The sequence below is a fragment of the Argentina silus genome (genome assembly GCF_951799395.1).
Source record: "Argentina silus genome assembly, chromosome: 18".
In the NCBI taxonomy this organism is placed as follows: domain Eukaryota; kingdom Metazoa; phylum Chordata; class Actinopteri; order Argentiniformes; family Argentinidae; genus Argentina; species Argentina silus.
The window spans coordinates 15,604,035-15,621,534 of record NC_139672.1 but is presented as its reverse complement, the minus strand read 5'-3'; the positions used below and the strand labels follow the sequence as shown (position 1 = coordinate 15,621,534).

General features: G+C 45.0%; 2 protein-coding genes across 3 annotated transcripts in view; one reads left to right on the top strand and one right to left on the bottom strand.

Annotated features, from left to right (window-relative positions):
• kiaa0040 (KIAA0040 ortholog) overlaps positions 1-4,421 on the top strand; it is a 6,268-nt gene extending 1,847 nt beyond the window's left edge. For both annotated transcript variants that reach the window (XM_083690642.1, XM_083690643.1), the window contains exon 2: positions 1,660-4,421. In XM_083690642.1, the coding sequence (XP_083546768.1) occupies positions 2,363-2,722 (360 nt within the window). In that variant the 5' untranslated portion in view covers positions 1,660-2,362 and the 3' untranslated portion in view covers positions 2,723-4,421. The remainder of the gene's footprint in view (positions 1-1,659) is intronic.
• Positions 4,422-7,500: 3,079 nt separating this feature from the next.
• Positions 7,501-17,500, bottom strand: part of tnn (tenascin N) — a 30,421-nt gene continuing 20,421 nt past the window's right edge. The window contains exons 8-17 of the mRNA XM_083689798.1: positions 16,992-17,255; positions 16,246-16,509; positions 15,620-15,883; positions 15,269-15,399; positions 14,823-14,961; positions 14,187-14,338; positions 13,301-13,397; positions 12,904-13,068; positions 12,483-12,646; positions 7,501-8,710 (exon numbers count right to left, since the gene is read on the bottom strand). Coding sequence (XP_083545924.1) covers positions 8,573-8,710; positions 12,483-12,646; positions 12,904-13,068; positions 13,301-13,397; positions 14,187-14,338; positions 14,823-14,961; positions 15,269-15,399; positions 15,620-15,883; positions 16,246-16,509; positions 16,992-17,255 — 1,778 coding nt within the window. The 3' untranslated portion in view covers positions 7,501-8,572. The remainder of the gene's footprint in view (positions 8,711-12,482; positions 12,647-12,903; positions 13,069-13,300; positions 13,398-14,186; positions 14,339-14,822; positions 14,962-15,268; positions 15,400-15,619; positions 15,884-16,245; positions 16,510-16,991; positions 17,256-17,500) is intronic.

Genomic DNA, 17,500 nt, shown 5'->3' with positions numbered 1-17,500 from the left:
TCGGGTTTAGGGTTTAGGGTTAGTACAGGGGGGGTAGTGAGGCTGAAGCGGTCATTTGTAAAGCCACATCTGTTGAGGAGAGGTGCACTGCAAAAGAGTCGTTTGGCATGGGAGTCTAATCTCACACCCTGAGCTATGGCAGTGAGTCATGCAGACACTAATTCCTGCCCTATAACTCACACCTAGCCTACCTACCTCTATGTGACTCAAATGTTTATTCTTGTGTATTGCCTCATGTCTCAGCCTAAGGGCTCAACTTCATCACAGACCAAATACATTCTCATACATATATATATATATATATGTGTGTGTGTGTATATATATATATATGTGTGTGTGTGTGTATATATATATATCAGTTAATGAATTTAGTCAAGAAAGGACCAACCCTTTATTTTGACAGCCCTTTTTGCAGATGGTATTTACCTGGTGTTACTAGGAAACTGTGTGGAAACTGTGTGGTAAAAGAGGTACGCTCTGGTATTTACAGTGCAGGTGTGCTCAGTGAATTCACCACAGTTGTTAACCGCTTGATGTAAAACGACACGGAGAGGTGCTTGAGCAAGTGAGCTTTAAAATAAATAGTGAGTGTAATTACTATGTAGTAATACTGTAATAATACTACTGTAGTGTAATTACTATGCAATTATAATTGTAAGTTACGAACAATTCACTTGCTGATGCAATTCTAAGTAAGAACCTGGTTAAAATGGGAACGTGGGAGCAGATTGACAAACGGTTGTACAGGATATCTAGACTGCAGGGGAGGCTGGTGGAGGTAGAAATCGGAGGACGGGATAATTGCCATGCCATTCCTCATTCCAGTCCGTGTATTAGTAGGGACACACGTCCTCTGACGTCTACCTCCACCAGCCTCCACTGCTAGATTGTCTTCTTTGCCACAAGCTAGCAGCAGCAGCAGCAACAGCAGCAACGGGGTGTTTCCTGTTGAGAAATGCCAGGAAGGAAGTTGTGGAGGCTGACTGTGGTTTAACCAATTTCACACATGGCCAGGAACACAACAATATGATACGCAATCAATGTTGGGTTCTCGTTTGCAGATGCGTTCAGCTCTGAGTCATAATATGGTGCAAAGGCAAGACTCTGCCCCCCCAAAAAAACAGAAAAAAAAACAATAAAATAGACCTACATGTGTTAGTCAGATTATAATCCCAATTTGGTTATAATCCCAATAATCTCAGTCACCATAAACCTGTGATACGATAGGACCCTACTGTACCTTTTGCCCCCTGAGAACCACAAAGGGTATGAATAATCCAGCAGCAGGGAATTGTTACTATCGCTCAGTATTAAAGTCAAGCCCGGGTCCTGTCCGTCAGAGTCAAGCCCCCATAGAGCTCCATTAAACTGTACATTCAAATCAGCCCTCACCAGTCAGTCTGTCTGCCTCAATGGTGCTCTGGGACGGCAGTGTCCTGACCCACTCCCCCTTCAACATTAATGAGAGAAAAACTGAATTAGATACTTGAGCGGGAAAGATGGAGAGAGGGAGGAGGGAGGGGGGAGGAGGGAGGGGGGAGGCATCAGGAGAACAGAGTTCATTCCACTTACCTTATTTTTTTCTCTCTCTCTCTCTCTCTCTGACTCTCTCTCTCTCTCTATACCTTTCTCTCTCTCTACCTTTCTGTTTCTCTACAGAAAGATGTCCTCATTCCATCACTTCTCCCTGAGCCAGAGGAGAACAGATTAAAAGAGAGGAGAGGAGACTCCAGAGGAAGAGGGAACAAGAGAGGAGAGGAGAGGAGAGGAGGAGGAATCTCACCAGGAGGAAACAAACAAAACACAACCAGCAGACTCTTCACAGAGCCTCAGACCTTCCCTGCTCTGCTAAGAGATCGGAATCATTAAACCAAGGATTTCAAAGAGAACCTCTCTCATAAACAATTGATCTTTGGGGTCTTGAGACTTTTATAAACAATGTTTTGGTATTTAAACCCCCAGGCAGGGTCTTAAGCGAGGAGGGGAGGATGAAGACATTCTCCCTGCTTCAAGGATTTCTTTAATCTCTCTCATCCCATTACCCACATGATCAGATTTTCGTTTTGACTAACTCTGAGATATCCGTCTTTATCTGTGAAACTCATCACAGCCGGGAATTGGCCAAGGAACAGTCGTCTTGAGAACCAGACACCAAGTCACTGTACGCCTGGCCAAGCGAGATTAAGGAAACAGAAAGACCAGCACTGCGCCGGGGTCAAACAGACCCCCTGATATACAGTACACAGCAGCAACGCCTCTCCTGATTGGTTCAACCCTCTATCCTTCCCCCTATTCATCACCGCGATTGGCTGCTTCCCTTGAATGACCCCGGGTCGGATTTAGGACGCTCCACGACGGCACCATGGAGGACAGGAGGGAGCAACACATCCTGAACTTCTTCAACGAGCTGTGGAACATGGCCACCACCAAGCACGACCAGGGCGTGTACAACACGGTCTGCCTGGTGGTGCTGCTCGCCCTTCCTGTCATCGTCCTCCTCACTTCCTTGGTGGTTTGCTGCCACTGCTGCTGCTGTCGCCATGCCAACTGCTGCTGCTGCGGCGGCGGGGGCGGCAGGGGCGGGGGCGGCGGCGGCGGCGGGGGTTCGGCCGGGGTGAAGTCGGAGAAGAAGAAGAAGAACAGCGCTAAGAGCGAGGACTTGTGGATCTCGGTGAAGACCGGGCCGATGACGCCGGACAGGGTTGCCCTGACGATGGTGTAGATCAAGGCCTAGCTGAGGTTAGGCCTAGTACACAGACAAGGGCTATGCTCAGACAGCCGCACATAGCACACCGCAGAGTGAAGGAACGCATTGGCTTAGCATTATAGCGAGGAGTAAGCTGGCGGGGACACTGAGACATAAACACGATTTCTCTCCTTGGTATTTATACGAGGTTCTTTTCTATGACTGCACGGTACACGCTGGGTACTGATGTTTTAATATGCAATAATATTTTATGCTTGAAGGATCAGGTCCTGATAGAAGCTCCGGAGGAAAGCGGTTTGATAGTGTGTGTGTGTGTGTGTGTGTGTGTGTGTGTGTGTGCGTGTGCGTGTGCGTGTGCGTGTGTGTGTGTGCGTGAAAGACAGAGAGGGAGGGCACTGCATAAGCATACCGTATACGCGAGGTGTGTGTGTGTGTGTGTAAGTGTGTGTACATTGGTTTTCAGAGCCTCTGTGTGAAATTCATTACACATTTGGGAGACGGGGACTTCAGCTACCAGGGACTGCTCTGTATTTGCTGTCGGGCAGAATCTGGTGTTGTGATTCAGTCGGAGGGAAATGATTATCTCTCTTTCTCTTTTCTGATAGGTTAAAGCCATTCCGAGTTCAAAAGCACTTGCAAAGTAATTGCACCCGCACAATGACAATCATGTACCTACATTGTCACGTACCTACATTCCTGCTGTGTCGGCTTAGTAGAATGAATGGAATCGCAACAGTCAGTTGAATTTTGATATCAGTCCCTCATATTTGAGATACAATTGAAACCCTGTGAAATCCACTTCTGCTCTCCCCTTTCAATAACCTTGTTCGATCATTAAATAGTATTTAGCTTACAGTACACGTTGTCACGGTGAAGCATCCACCCAGTATTGTTGATGAATGAGAGTTCTTATGGACAGGTTCTGTTTGTTCTGTGTTCTAGACTTCGGGTTAATATGTTCCTCCCTTGCACTGTCCCTATTGGTTCATGATAGCGTTGTGGCTGGTGTTGAGGGGGGGAGGTGGCTCTGCAGTCACGTCCTCCTTCCCCAACCGCCATTATTCAACCCATTGTGTCCTTTTTCTGCCCCATCATCGTTTATTTTCTCCGCCATTGATGTTGACAAAGGAAACAGTTTTGTGCAGATTTGATACTTGATTAGCAATTACCTGACTGTAAAATGTGTCGCCCATAACACTGTATGTGTCATTTCCCCATTCTCACTTCACCTAAATCCTAATGCCTCCAGTATTGGTAACTCATCTGTAATAAAATTCGGTAGCGGTGGGAACGTAGTTTTTTTCCCTGCCGCAGAAGTTTTCCTTTTTCTATTCATGGGGATCAGGGTGTGTGGGGGGGGGGGGGGGGGGGGATTTGCCATTTGTTTGAACAGCAAATCTGGCATAGAAGAAGAGCCTATCGCAGGGGACGCTTTGATCAGAGCCAATTATGCATGAGAACATGTATCCTAGCTGTTGTGTTATTACACGGGGAAATGCTGAGGCAATAATTTTTCAAGTTACATGGGCTCCATCCTCCTACTTGGTGACTGCATGAATTATTCATCCTGTCGTTTGTGTACAGAACAACGCAGCTAAGGAGAAAACAGGGACAAGATTAAAGTATTTTTTATAACTTACTGATTCTCGGTTTCCAATCTGTGGTAACAAAGTTATCGTGTTTATCCGAGTTGATGCACTCTTCTTGGATGTCTGTCTGTCTGTCTGTCTGTCTGTCTGTCTGTCTGGCGGTGCGGTGGTTTAGATTATGTTATCATGTTATTAATGCATCGAAGGAAATATTCTTATTCACGACTTTGTTACCACCTCTACTGTTGCAAATATAGCTGCTACTGAAACTGCTGAAACTGCTGACTAGCTTCTGAGAGTGAGTGTTGAGATGTGTTATACTTCCTGTACACATATCAGGGGAGGCTGGTGGTGGTAGAAATCGGAGGACGTAAGGCTCACTGTAATGCGCGTGTGTTTGATACCGTTCCTCATTCCATTCCATGTATTACAATGAGCCCCGTCCTCCGATTTCCGCCTCCACCAACCTCCCCTGACACATTATTTTCTCTACTGCTGTTCTTAACTGATGGTGATAGCGATCTAGCCATTGACGGTGGTCTGGTCATTCGCCTGTATATCAATGGGTCAGGGTTAGACATTGTGACGTATGCTGCATCAGACAAAAGCCAGTGGGCGAGTCCCTTCCCAGCCTCTGTAGTTTGCCACTGCCTCCATAGACACTTTGCACTCTGCCGGCTCAGACAGTCGAGAGCAGGGCTCAGACATGCAGTGGAAACTCTTTGAAGGGCTTCTATTGGTCTCTCTCCGCTTCATGGCATGACACACCCCATCACTCCACCCACTCCTAAACAAACATGCCTTGTTAGAATGGGCCTACGAAAGGGGGGGGGGCTCATGGAATAAAGAGATCAACGTTATACACACACACGCACATGCACGCACACACTCACACACACACACACACACACATGCACGCGCACACACACACACACACACACACACCCACCACTGGTGATTCAGTCAATGCTCACTGCTTGTCGGGTGATGAAGTCCACACAGGTCCAAACAAGCCTATCAATCTCCCTCTGTGTTCACCGTACGACAAAACACACTCGGACACAAACCCAACAACACTGAAATGATACACAACACAGATGTTCGGGCCTAGCGAAATAAACACAAGCTTCCTCATAGTCACACAATGCTGAAGTCAGCGGGTACGAACTTGAAGCCCAAAAATGATAGGGTACTTATTCACATTAGAATCACATTCAGACTAAAAGTGCTTTTTCTAAAGAAGGATTAAATAGGATTTGTTTAACTGGATAAAAATGTGTGAAGGATTTGTGTGTGTGTGTGTGTGTGTGTGTGTGTGTGTGTGTGTGTGTGTGTGTGTGTGTGTGTGTGTCTTGCTCGCACTTCCCTACCTTTCGTTTCCTATCAGGTTCCCTTCACCATTAACAGGCTGCTTGCCCTGCAGTGTTATTACAGGAACTGATCTCCTTATAGTAATTTGCAATCAGTGTGCATGTAATGGGCTATTGCATCAGCTCCCTCCCTGGGAGACATTTCAAAGCCTAGCTAGAATATTCAACAGTTAGGGACCTGCAATGAAAAAAACATTCCACCCCATTCTGCCTCTTCGGGTCTGCCTGTGGGAGAACTACATGGGACCCGAAAGGGTTCCGTGAGGGGTGTTCCACAGGGACACCCGAAGAACCCTTTTTCTCTGTCTTTCTCTGTCTGTTATTTCACACACAGTTGCATCGTATGTATGCAAATGATTTCCCAGCAGCGGATGGGGAGTGCTTAGTGATGACAACTCAGATGGGGAAGAAGAGAAACCTCAAGTTGTGTTATGATACATGCAGTAGAGAGCGTGAGAGAGAGAGAGAAAGAGAGAGAGAGAGGGGGAGAGAAAAAAGACGTTGATTGACACGCAATCATCAGAAAAAATGGGAATCTCTAATGAACATTTCCAGTAAAGACAGAATGTTATGATACATGTGGTTTGATAGAGAGAGAGAGAGAGAGAGAGAACGAGGGCGAGAGAGAGACATTAAACCTAATGATCAGCTTGTCGTTCAACTCAACTCATTCACAACTGATATGACTAGGGAGGCACCATAGGAGGTCAGTGGAGGTAGAAATCGGAGGATGGGCTCATAGTAATACATGGAATGGAATAAGGAATGGTATCAACACACACTCCACTGGAGATTCAGTCAATGCTCATTGGTGCTTTGCTGTACAAAAGTCTTTTTTTTGGGTGATGCACAGGCCCCAACAAGCTCATTAATCTCCCTCCCGTCCTAAATAAAAAAAACTGTCAATCCTTCAACTGCAAAATATGATATGATAAAGCCTTGAAAGTATTTGTCCCTGTAAAGCTAAACTTTAGAGGAGATGAAGATGTTAACTTCAAAATTATTTTATTATTTACTTTTAATGTGCATTGTTTGTACAATATAGCTGTTTGTTAGGTCCTTTCTATAGCATTTTTCGCTAGTGTAGCGAACAGCGGTTCGCCCTAAGCGGGTATCGAACTCACAACCTTCCGCTTACAAACCGGCCGCGCTAGCAACAACACCAAGAGGGTTACCTCCCTTGGCGGAGTTGCTAACGGGCCTTTCACAGGGTCGTTACGCTAATAAAGTTCCGATAGTAGGCGATTTACATAAGTATGGCTAAAACGTAACGTTACCGCTACTAGTTACAAGACTGTTGCCTAGCCAACATAACTCAGTAGCAGCTAACGTACGAGGTGCGTAGGTGTGCCAACATTAGCAAAATACACTCTCTTGGCATAAATGTCTGGTGAAGATCTTCTGTTTACGTCTCTGTTGTGTGGGTGACTGAATGTTATGTCGCTTGTGTCACAGTTTGACAGTGCCGCAGGGAATTCTGAAGAAAAAAGAAAACATGTTTCTACTCAGTTCACTGCATAGTTCCCTGGGCAGACGCACCCTGTGCAGGGTGTCGGAATCAGGATAATCCCTATGGATTCGAACACAGCCCATGTTTCATTCAAAGAGCACACTGACTCACTCACAGAAGGAACATATTATAGTGCTGGAAGTGTTTTATTTCACAGGACTTTATTTCTCTGAAAATGTGTGGCATGAATATAATACAACATCAAAAACATCATCAACAACAACAACAACAATAGATAATCGTACAAGTAGAGAAGAACATTATCATACATTTATGTATTTCTATGCATGACTTCTGAAATTGGAAATCTAATTGAGAATAGGCTTAGGGGTTTGGGGCGTTGGGGGAGGGGGGGGGGGGGTGACCTTCAGTGAGAGGGAACCTTGCACCATGAGAATAAAGACTACGCTATTGAGAAGAACGAGGGAATAATAACTACTACAAAAAATACGTGATGTCTTCGGGTCATCTACGCTATCTTATTATTGCCTAATATGAGCCGACAGTGCTGTGAATGTTTTGGCAGTTTAATGGCGAGGAGCCGGTCAGTATGGTAATCACACAGGACGCAGGTTGTTAACTAATTATCTACACCTGCAAGAAGAAGGCCCTGAGTCCACCTGGCGCACGGCCACGAAGGAGGAGCTGGCAGCGGTGAGCCTCTGGGCGCAACAACATGTTGCTAGGGACAGAGGGAAGGAGAGGGAAGGAGAGGGAAGGAGAGGGAAGGAGAGGGAAGGAGAGGGAAGGAGAGGGAAGCCATTGAGGCCTTATCTCCCATAAGGGCTGAGGAGGATTAAGTAAAGAGGGAGCCTGCAAGAAGGAATACGTTCAGACAAATCCCAAATACATAGGCTACAGTTATCCCTTTGTAAAATTAAAAAATAAAAGGTCCTCCCAATCCCCGTGTGATAATACTATTCAGTGAATGTTGCAGTTCACTTTATCATATACACATTTATATATATATGAAATAAACAAATATAATACAAATATCCTATTCATAATAAGAACGTACTGTATATGGCTGCTGCCACAGGTACGCTACAGAAATCAAGTTATATAGTGTCTGTAGGAGTGAAGTTCCTGATGTGAGGTTATAGTTTGACTGCCTGGTTTGAAAATTAGGTTTCAGTAACGCTTTACTTTACGAGCGCCCTCTTATGAAGTGTAATAAAGCCTTATGAAGTGTTATAAAGCCTTATAAGCATGCATCATACAGTACCCTATAGATGCAGCTACTAAGGCACAGAGGGTCATAGTGTTCTATGGTTACGTCTGCATTAGGTACTATGGAAGCACGTTACAAGGCTATAACACTTCATAAGGACGTGCTTCAGGTGGAGTGTTCCAGATGTTTCTGTATCGACTGCTTCCTAGTCCGTCATCAGAGGGTCTATTTGGTCTGAGGCGTCCTGCTGTTGTTCCTGGCCGTCAGCGACCTCCTCTTCCTCGCTGCTCCCACTGGTCGTATCTTCATCTCGGCGAAGTCCAGAGACATCAGGTGCCCCTTCCACGGCTCCCAGTTTACCCCCTGGTGGTGGAGGAGGAGAGGTACAACCACACGTTAACAAATCAGACATTTGATCCACTCTACATGTTATTTATACGTTATATGTATTTCATTTCAAGGAGACATTGAGGATTAGCCCCGTGGTGGGCTGGGAGACGTTATAGACAACAAAATAAATGTGTAAAAACACACACTGATGAGCAAATAAGCAACTATCTGTCAACTTAAAAAAAAAAAAAGGTAAATATGGAACTCTATTCCCAAATCTGGGATTCAAACAACAACAAAACAGTCTCCTGTTGGTAAATAGCTGTGGGATGGTGCTGGAGAACATGCACGCACACACACACACACACACACACACTAGACAGTGAGGGACACGTCGTGTCTGCTGGAAACATACAGGCACACACAGACCCTGAGGCACTCTATACTGTGTCAAGCTACATTACAGTGTAGAACAGCGACACCCACAGGTTCACCTGTAGAACTACACAGCAGGAGATCAACTGAACTAGGGGGACACAGATCCATGTCCCAGATGGAGAGTTTTCTGCAGTGTCCCTCAGGAATAAAATGTTTGTAGGTGGAACAGTAGCACGGATTCTTCTCGCTGGACTTTCAGTGGGAGCTGGAGTTACTCTTCTGCTGATTAGTTGGCGAATCAACATCTTGGAGAGAGAGAGGAGTTACCCGAATTGCTGAACAGCGCAAGTCACCCAACTGACCCATATGATGAAGAGACGGTTCTGTAGAGCTGTGGGGAGGGATGAGGGGTGAGGGATGAGGGATGAGGGATGAGGGACGTGGGATGACAGCAGAGGTGTTCCACAGAGAGAGTCAGGAGGTGTTTCATTCAAGCAGCTTTAAGATGTTTTAATGAGTCACTGTGGTCTGGTGTCTGGTGCCGGAGGTGATGTAGCACACGTTTGCATTTTTGCTGTGAGGATTAGTGTTTCTGTGATGTGGCACTGCACTTTGATGTGGCACTGCATCTCGTGGCTTATGGCCACATATTGGCTAGTGTTGACTGTTTATATAAACTTACAAATAGATAAAACAGACAATCATACACTGTATTGTACAGTATAGGTAAAGCAAACACTTCCTTGCAAAATTATAATGTATCCGTATTTGGTATTAAAGGAATGAAAAAGAGAACACAAAAATATAATACATAAATGTATACATACAGTATATGCAGTAGTGTTGATTGTTTGTCAGCTTGTGTTCATTTATTTACTGTCTAGATGTGGTCCTTTGTACATCTGCTGCATGTAAATGAATTTCCACTCCACTGATCTGGACACATTCAGAGCTCAGTCTGTTTTTAACTGAATGCCAGATGACTTTACACTGGTGAGTTACTTTGAGTGAATCCCTCTCTCTGGATGAGAGCTTTCCTGTCTGCTGTACGACTGAAATGTAAAGGTACCGGTCACATGCAAGGTACTATGACGACACTTTCTAAGGCTATAACGCTTCATGAGAGTGTCCTTCAAGTGAAGTGTTCCAGATGTTTCCATATCGACTGAGATGTTTCAATGATTCACTGTGGTCTGTTTCTGTCTGAGGTTGTGTTTTCAGTATTTGGGAGTATTATGGCATTATGATGGCACTGCACTTTGTGTGGTTGTGTGATGGTACTGAAAGGTAAATGTAGTGTAGTACTCACTGCATAGAGAGTATTATAGGGAGTATTATTACATGTTTATTGTTTTTACTCTCTTTCCACCTGTCAATTGAAATGCTTTCATTTCATAGAGGACCCCTCAGAAAACAAGATGATGCATCTCAAGAGGATTAATCGTAATCGTCAGTAGAATTTAAAATGCCTACATAATGATGTGGGTGGGTGTGTGTGTGTGTGTGTGTGTTCTATTGATTCATGTGTGTGATCATTCTTATTAATCATAGACCTCCTGTAAGAGGTTGCAGCTACATTAGAATGTAAATTTTTGTTATTTGATCAATAATATATGAGAGGCCATGATATTTTGATCAAGGCTTTGATGCTTTGATGTATTATTGCTGTATGTAACACAACCGGTTACCGGTATTAAAAATTAAGATTAATTCCCACACCGTTCCCAAACCATCAATTCTTCAACAAATCTATTCACTACCACTGGTTTTCAAGTGCAAGGTTGTGTGTGTGGGGTTTGGCCTCGGGCTCTGCTGTGGAGAGGGGGAGGGGGAGGGGGATGGGAGCGGAGCGGAGCGGAGCGGAGCGGAGCAAGGGTGAGGTTAATTAGCGCAGGTGTGGGGAGATGCTGACTAACCTTTTCCCCCTTTTGAAAAGCAGCAGGGGGCCGACAGGGGGGGCCGACACACGCACGCGCCACGGAGAGCCCACAGAGCGAATCCAGCAGGTCTGACGAACCCCGCAGATTCCGGGCATCGCATCGTTTGTTTTTTTCGTTAATTAATTGTTTCGTTAAGTGTGCGTGGTGAGAATATAAGATGGGTATAACCCACTCCACAACTACATCTCCCAGGGTGCTCCTTGGTACAGAGCCCGCAGTGGCCAGAGTATTGCCACGAAGGTGTTCTCTGGTCATTAGCTCCATTCCTATTGACTGTTGACATCTGCTGCTTTGACTTCAGTTACTAAAGGGCCCTAAATGGGCCTTGGTTTTGTATCTGAACCTTCAGGGAAAAAATACCCACAACCAAATGAATGAAGAACATCCATCTGTTGTCTAATTTGATTAGACATAACAATTCCCTCCCAATTTCCCTCAACATTCCTCTTTGCAGACAAAACAACAGTTCTTATTAGGTTTCCTGCGAATGGAACTTTGCAGCAGTAAACTCTTGCATTCACATGGCTTTCCAGAACAGGAAAAACGCATTTATCTTCATGGGAACTGATAGATCTAGGGCATTGCCATCTCAAACTACAATCAGAGACAGAGAGGGAGAGGTTGTAAACTTCCACTAGCCTAGCTAAAGCCAGACCAGCGTGATACACAGCATCCACTTGACCTAGGAACACAACTTTCCTCACTCTCATTCACTCCCATGTTAAACAACTCTCTCATTCACTCCCATGTTAAACAACTCTCATTCACTCCCATGTTAAACAACTCTCATTCACTCCCATGTTAAACAACTCTCATTCACTCCCATGTTAAACATTCTCATTCACTCCCATGTTAAACAACTCTCATTCACTCCCATGTTAAACAACTCTCATTCACTCCCATGTTAAACACTCTCATTCACTCCCATGTTAAACATTCTCATTCACTCCCATGTTAAACAACTCTCATTCACTCCCATGTTAAACACTCTCATTCACTCCCATGTTAAACACTCTCATTCACTCCCATGTTAAACAACTCTCTCATTCACTCCCATGTTAAACAACTCTCATTCACTCCCATGTTAAACAACTCTCATTCACTCCCATGTTAAACAACTCTCATTCACTCCCATGTTAAACAACTCTCTCATTCACTCCCATGTTAAACAACTCTCATTCACTCCCATGTTAAACAACTCTCATTCACTCCCATGTTAAACAACTCTCTCATTCACTCCCATGTTAAACAACTCTCTCATTCACTCCCATGTTAATCGAGCCTCACCGTGCCAACAAAAGGCCTCCCCCAGACTCTGAAGTCAGGTACCACAGAGTACTACAGACTTCCAAGTCGTGCTTTTTAGCAGGCTAGCCTAACACAAGCTTGTGTGTGCGACTGCCAATGACTACATCAATACCGCTGGAGCCGGCAGCAAACGCATCTCATATTCCACCAAAAGGCCAAACCGCAACACTCGTTCTTACATTGCTGTGTCTGTTGTCTCCGAATTTGCCGTTCAGGTTGGCGAGGTGGCAGTTCTTGTACCACCAGGCGCCGTAGTGATTCCGGGCGCAGTTGCCAAGGGCGATGTCGTTGTCGTTGTCGAACGTGGAGAAGGGGCGACCTTGATGGTAGGTCATGGCATCGCCTGGGAAATGTACGTACAATATACTGTATATGAGATTTTTACGACAGAACAGGTAAGCAAACTATTGAAGAAATAGAGTAGTAAAGAGGTTTTTTTTTAAAGTATCCAACGGCTCCAAGGCTTAGTAGTGTGCAGAATGTTGCTTTATGTGTTCCATAGACTGAACAGACAGACAAATAGACAACACTAGACTTAAATAGAATGGAATAGATAGAATAGAATTTAATTAAATTGAATTACAAAACTAATGGTCCCACCTGCTGTTCCTCTGTAGCTGCCGACGGTCAGCTTGAACTTCTCCTTGACGGGGGCGATCTTGAAGTTGTCGTAGACTGCGTAGGCTCTCTCTGACCCCAGGCCTAGGTCGAAGCGCACCTCGTACTGGGTCGGAGTGTTGGTCAGCTCATAGATCTTGTCAAGGCCTGGGATTAAAGTTAGAGACATACCTTCTTTGATCAACATCATTTTTTATTTATTTTTTATTATTATTATTATTATTAACAGGAGATAAACTTGTACAGGGGGGTAGTGAAGAGGTCTTTAGGAGGGACCGTTAAGAGGTAGCCTGAAGAGATGGGTCTTCAATCTACGGCGGATAAAAGTCTTATTAAGATACAGGAGCTAGTAATACCGTAGCATGCTCATCATACTGACCAATCCAGAACTCGCCGGTCATGTTGCCAAAGCCTGTAATGTACTGTCTCCAACGCTTCATGAAGTCCAGCTTTCCATCGTTGCGTCTCTGTAAAACCTGGGGAGGGACAGAGGTCACACTTTTTATGGTTTTGTTGTTCTTTTTTGTAAATTTGTAAATTCGTTTTTGCTATTTTGTTAATATTTTTGCTATTTCGAAAATTTCTTGTCGATATTTGCGATTGTTTTTTATGTCCCATGCACCAACCTCACCAAGTCAATTTCCTGTATGTGCAAATATACTTGGCCATATAAAAGAATTCTGATTCTGATTCTGACTTGGTGCTTTGAATTCACACACAAAGTTGATTAGCAGTTGTGTAGGAGTGAGATTATGAATGTACCATCAAATTAGGTGAATGTACCATCAAATCATGTGGGATGCTTGTTTAGATTCATAACATGAAGCAGCTCTGCTATTGACAGAGCAGGTCATACAATTCAAACAATAGCTGACTTATCCTCAACAGCGGGTAAAAACAGGATCATGGCATAGAATTGAATACAAAAGAATATAACTGAAGAGGGAAAAAATGTGTGTATCATCCACACAATGTAGACATTGGCCTTTGGCTTCACAGTGGCACACACACAATATATAATAATATACGCCATTTAGCTGACACTTTTATCCAAAGCGACTTACATTGCAGCGAGTGCATACATTTCAGTATATATGGTCCCAGCAGGAATCCATGCTCTACCAACTGAGCCACAGAGGACCGCAGAGGACCACAGAGGACTACTGCCACACAAATCATTAACATTTCATACGATACATCTAAAGCGCGCCTTACTGTGAGGTTCAACAACCTCACAGTAAACAACAGGCCCTCTGTCAACCTACCACCCAGCCGCCGCCATCGGTGGCCATGTCACAGTAAACCTCCAGGGGCTTGGAGCGGTCGTTCTTCACGTAGATGGTGTAGATGCCACTCTGGTGGTTCCCGTTCTTCATGAGTTGAGAACAGTCCATCGGGAAGGGGTACATCACCCCCACTGTGAAGGAGAAGAATCAGCTGATATGTGAAAGGGGTTAAAGAAAACAAACAAGCTGATTTCAAGTTTCAAGTGATAGCCCTTCATTGCATGGACAGTGAAACTGGCTTGTGGTCATTGGTTATGTACGGTGTAGGGGAGGAAATGTGATTAATTGGAAGATGAAAAAGGAGCAAGACATTACTAATCAAACTGGAGTGAAGGCAAAATATCAAGGTAAACAAAGTCAAAACATTAATGTGAGACCAAAGACGTGTTATGCATGTGCCCATGACTTTGAATGTTCTCAGGTAAAGGGAAAATACCGTCAACTAGAAGATTGGAGGAAAGCCAAACATTATTAATCAAACTCAAGTGGTAGGAGATTCTAGTGAACAGGGAACAGTGATGGGTCAGACATGGGCCATATGCATGTATATCTATGTCTCTGGGTCAGACTAGTATAACCTAGAGATAAAAGAGATTCTAGAAGTCACCGTGGTACCTGTTCTGAATACGGTCTCCACCACCCTGCTCCTCTTGGCTCCTCTGTAGGCGACCAGTGTGACGATGTATCTCTTGTCCATCTCCAGCCCTGATACAGCGAACCTGCTCTCTCCTGCCCCCAGACGCTTCTCCACTGCCTGCTCACAACACAGAGGGGTGGCAGTCACTGGCTGAGACATTAGTTAGTTCGTCCAAGGTGCAGTTCCAACGTTTCTCCACTAGAGGTCAGTGGTCTAGCACTGAGATGTTTTCAGCCCGCGTGCACACCAACAGTAACTTCCACAAACGATGCATGTTCATCTTGCTAATTATTTAATCGTAAATAGGATAGAAATGAATGCTCTATGATAGTGAATTTCTATAGAATAGCTGACATAAAATAGCACAGCTCTTTCTCTCTACCTCCACCAGCCTCCACTGGTGAGTCAGTGAGAATCCCAGTACCTTCATGTTGCCATCCTCAGACCTGTATGTGAGGATGTAGCCGTCGATGTCAGCGAGAGGAGCCAACCAGGTCAGGGAAGCGGCTTCCTTCTGGACCTCTGAAGCCTTCAGGTTCGTAGGCGCATCGATGTCTGTGGAGTGAAGAGGCGGACAAAAGTCAACGGACATTCAGATTCAGACAAAGCGATAACAGAACAAGATACAGGTTTCCCTCTCAAATTGTCCTCTCCAACGCTGTTTTAGCAACTATGGGAGATGCATAACCAGCCCAGTTCAGCTCAGCTTGCCTCAGCTCAGCTTGGTTCAGCTCAGCTTGGTTCAGCTCTGTAGTGTGAATTAGGCTTTAGTGACCTGTCTCAGCCTCTGTGTGAGTCTTCTTGCTGGCCCGGGAGCCCTTGACAGCCCAGATGTAGACTGTGTAGATGACTCCAGGCCTCAGGCTGGTCATCCTGTAGGTGGAGCTGTCTGCCCCCACAGGGATCTCCCCACTGGAGCCCTCAGCAGAGGTGTAGCTGATCATGTAGCCATCGATGTCTGCCTGGACTCTGTCCCACGTCACTGTGGCCGTGTCCTCAGTCACTTCTCTGGTCAAGAGGTTAGTAGGGGCGTCGAGATCTGGGATGGGGAGTTAGTAGTCAAACAAGTTAATATACTTCTCAAGAGGTTAATACACTACTCAACAGGATAATACACGACTCAAGAGGTTAATACACTACTTAACCGGTTAATAAACTACTCAACTGGTTAATGCAACAGGCTTGATTGATTAACAATGCATTCGCGCAACTCTTCTGAACAAAAAGGGAACAGCACTTAAATATCCCTAGTTGACCGTATTCCCCACAAAGATGTGCTATTCTAACAACTGTGTTTCTGACCCTCTGATTTACGAGACAAGCTAGTGACCTTTCTCCTCCTCTTCTCACTGACACCCATGTCGACCTCTGACCCTGTAAGTGATGACCCAAGTTATTGACCTGTCTCAGCCTCTGTGGAACTCTTCCTGCTGGCCCGGGAGCCCTTGACAGCCCAGATGTAGATTGTGTAGATGACTCCAGGCCTCAGGCTGGTCATCCTGTAGGTGGAGCTGTCTGCCCCCACAGGGATCTCCCCACTGGAGCCCTCAGCAGAGGTGTAGCTGATCATGTAGCCATCGATGTCTGCCTGGACTCTGTCCCACGTCACTGTGGCCGTGTCCTCAGTCACTTCTCTCGTCAAGAGGTTAGTAGGAGCGTCGAGATCTGGGATGGGGAGTTAGTAGTCAAACAAGTTAATATACTTCTCAAGAGGTTAATACACTACTCAACAGGATAATACACGACTCAAGAGGTTAATATACTACTCAAGAGGTTAATACACTACTTAACAGGTTAATACACTACTCAAGATGGTAATACACTACTTAACTGGTTAATAAACTACTCAAGAGGTTAATACACTACTTAACCGGTTAATAAACTACTTAACCGGTTAATAAACTACTCAACTGGTTAATGCAACAGGTTTGATTGATTAACAATGCATTCGCGCAACTCTTCTGAACAAAAAGGGAACAGCACTTAAATATCCCTAGTTGACCGTATTCCCCACAAAGATGTGCTATTCTAACAACTGTGTTTCTGACCCTCTGATTTACGAGACAAGCTAGTGACCTTTCTCCTCCTCTTCTCACTGACACCCATGTCGACCTCTGACCCTGTAAGTGATGACCCAAGTTATTGACCTGTCTCAGCCTCTGTGGAACTCTTCCTGCTGGCCCGGGAGCCCTTGACAGCCCAGATGTAGACTGTGTAGATGACTCCAGGCCTCAGGCTGGTCATCCTGTAGGTGGAGCTGTCTGCCCCGACAGGGATCTCCCCACTGGAGCCCTCAGCAGAGGTGTAGCTGATCCTGTAGCCATCGATGTCTGCCTGGACTCTGTCCCACGTCACTGTGGCCGTGTCCTCCGTCACTTCTCTGGTCAAGAGGTTAGTAGGGGCGTCGAGATCTGGGGAGGGGGGGGCATTAGTCATTAGTGTGAGTAGACACATCCAGTGGTTTCAGTACATATCATGCAGACCTGGGTTCAAATAGTATTTTAAATCATTGCAAATACTTAGCTGTGCTCGATTGAGTTGACAATGGAACCAATGGAATGAAATGCTCAAAGTATTGGGAAGTATTTTAAATACTTTTCGAGCCAGGTCTGATATATAATGTACCACTAGAAAGGTATTGGATGGTTTCCCAGAC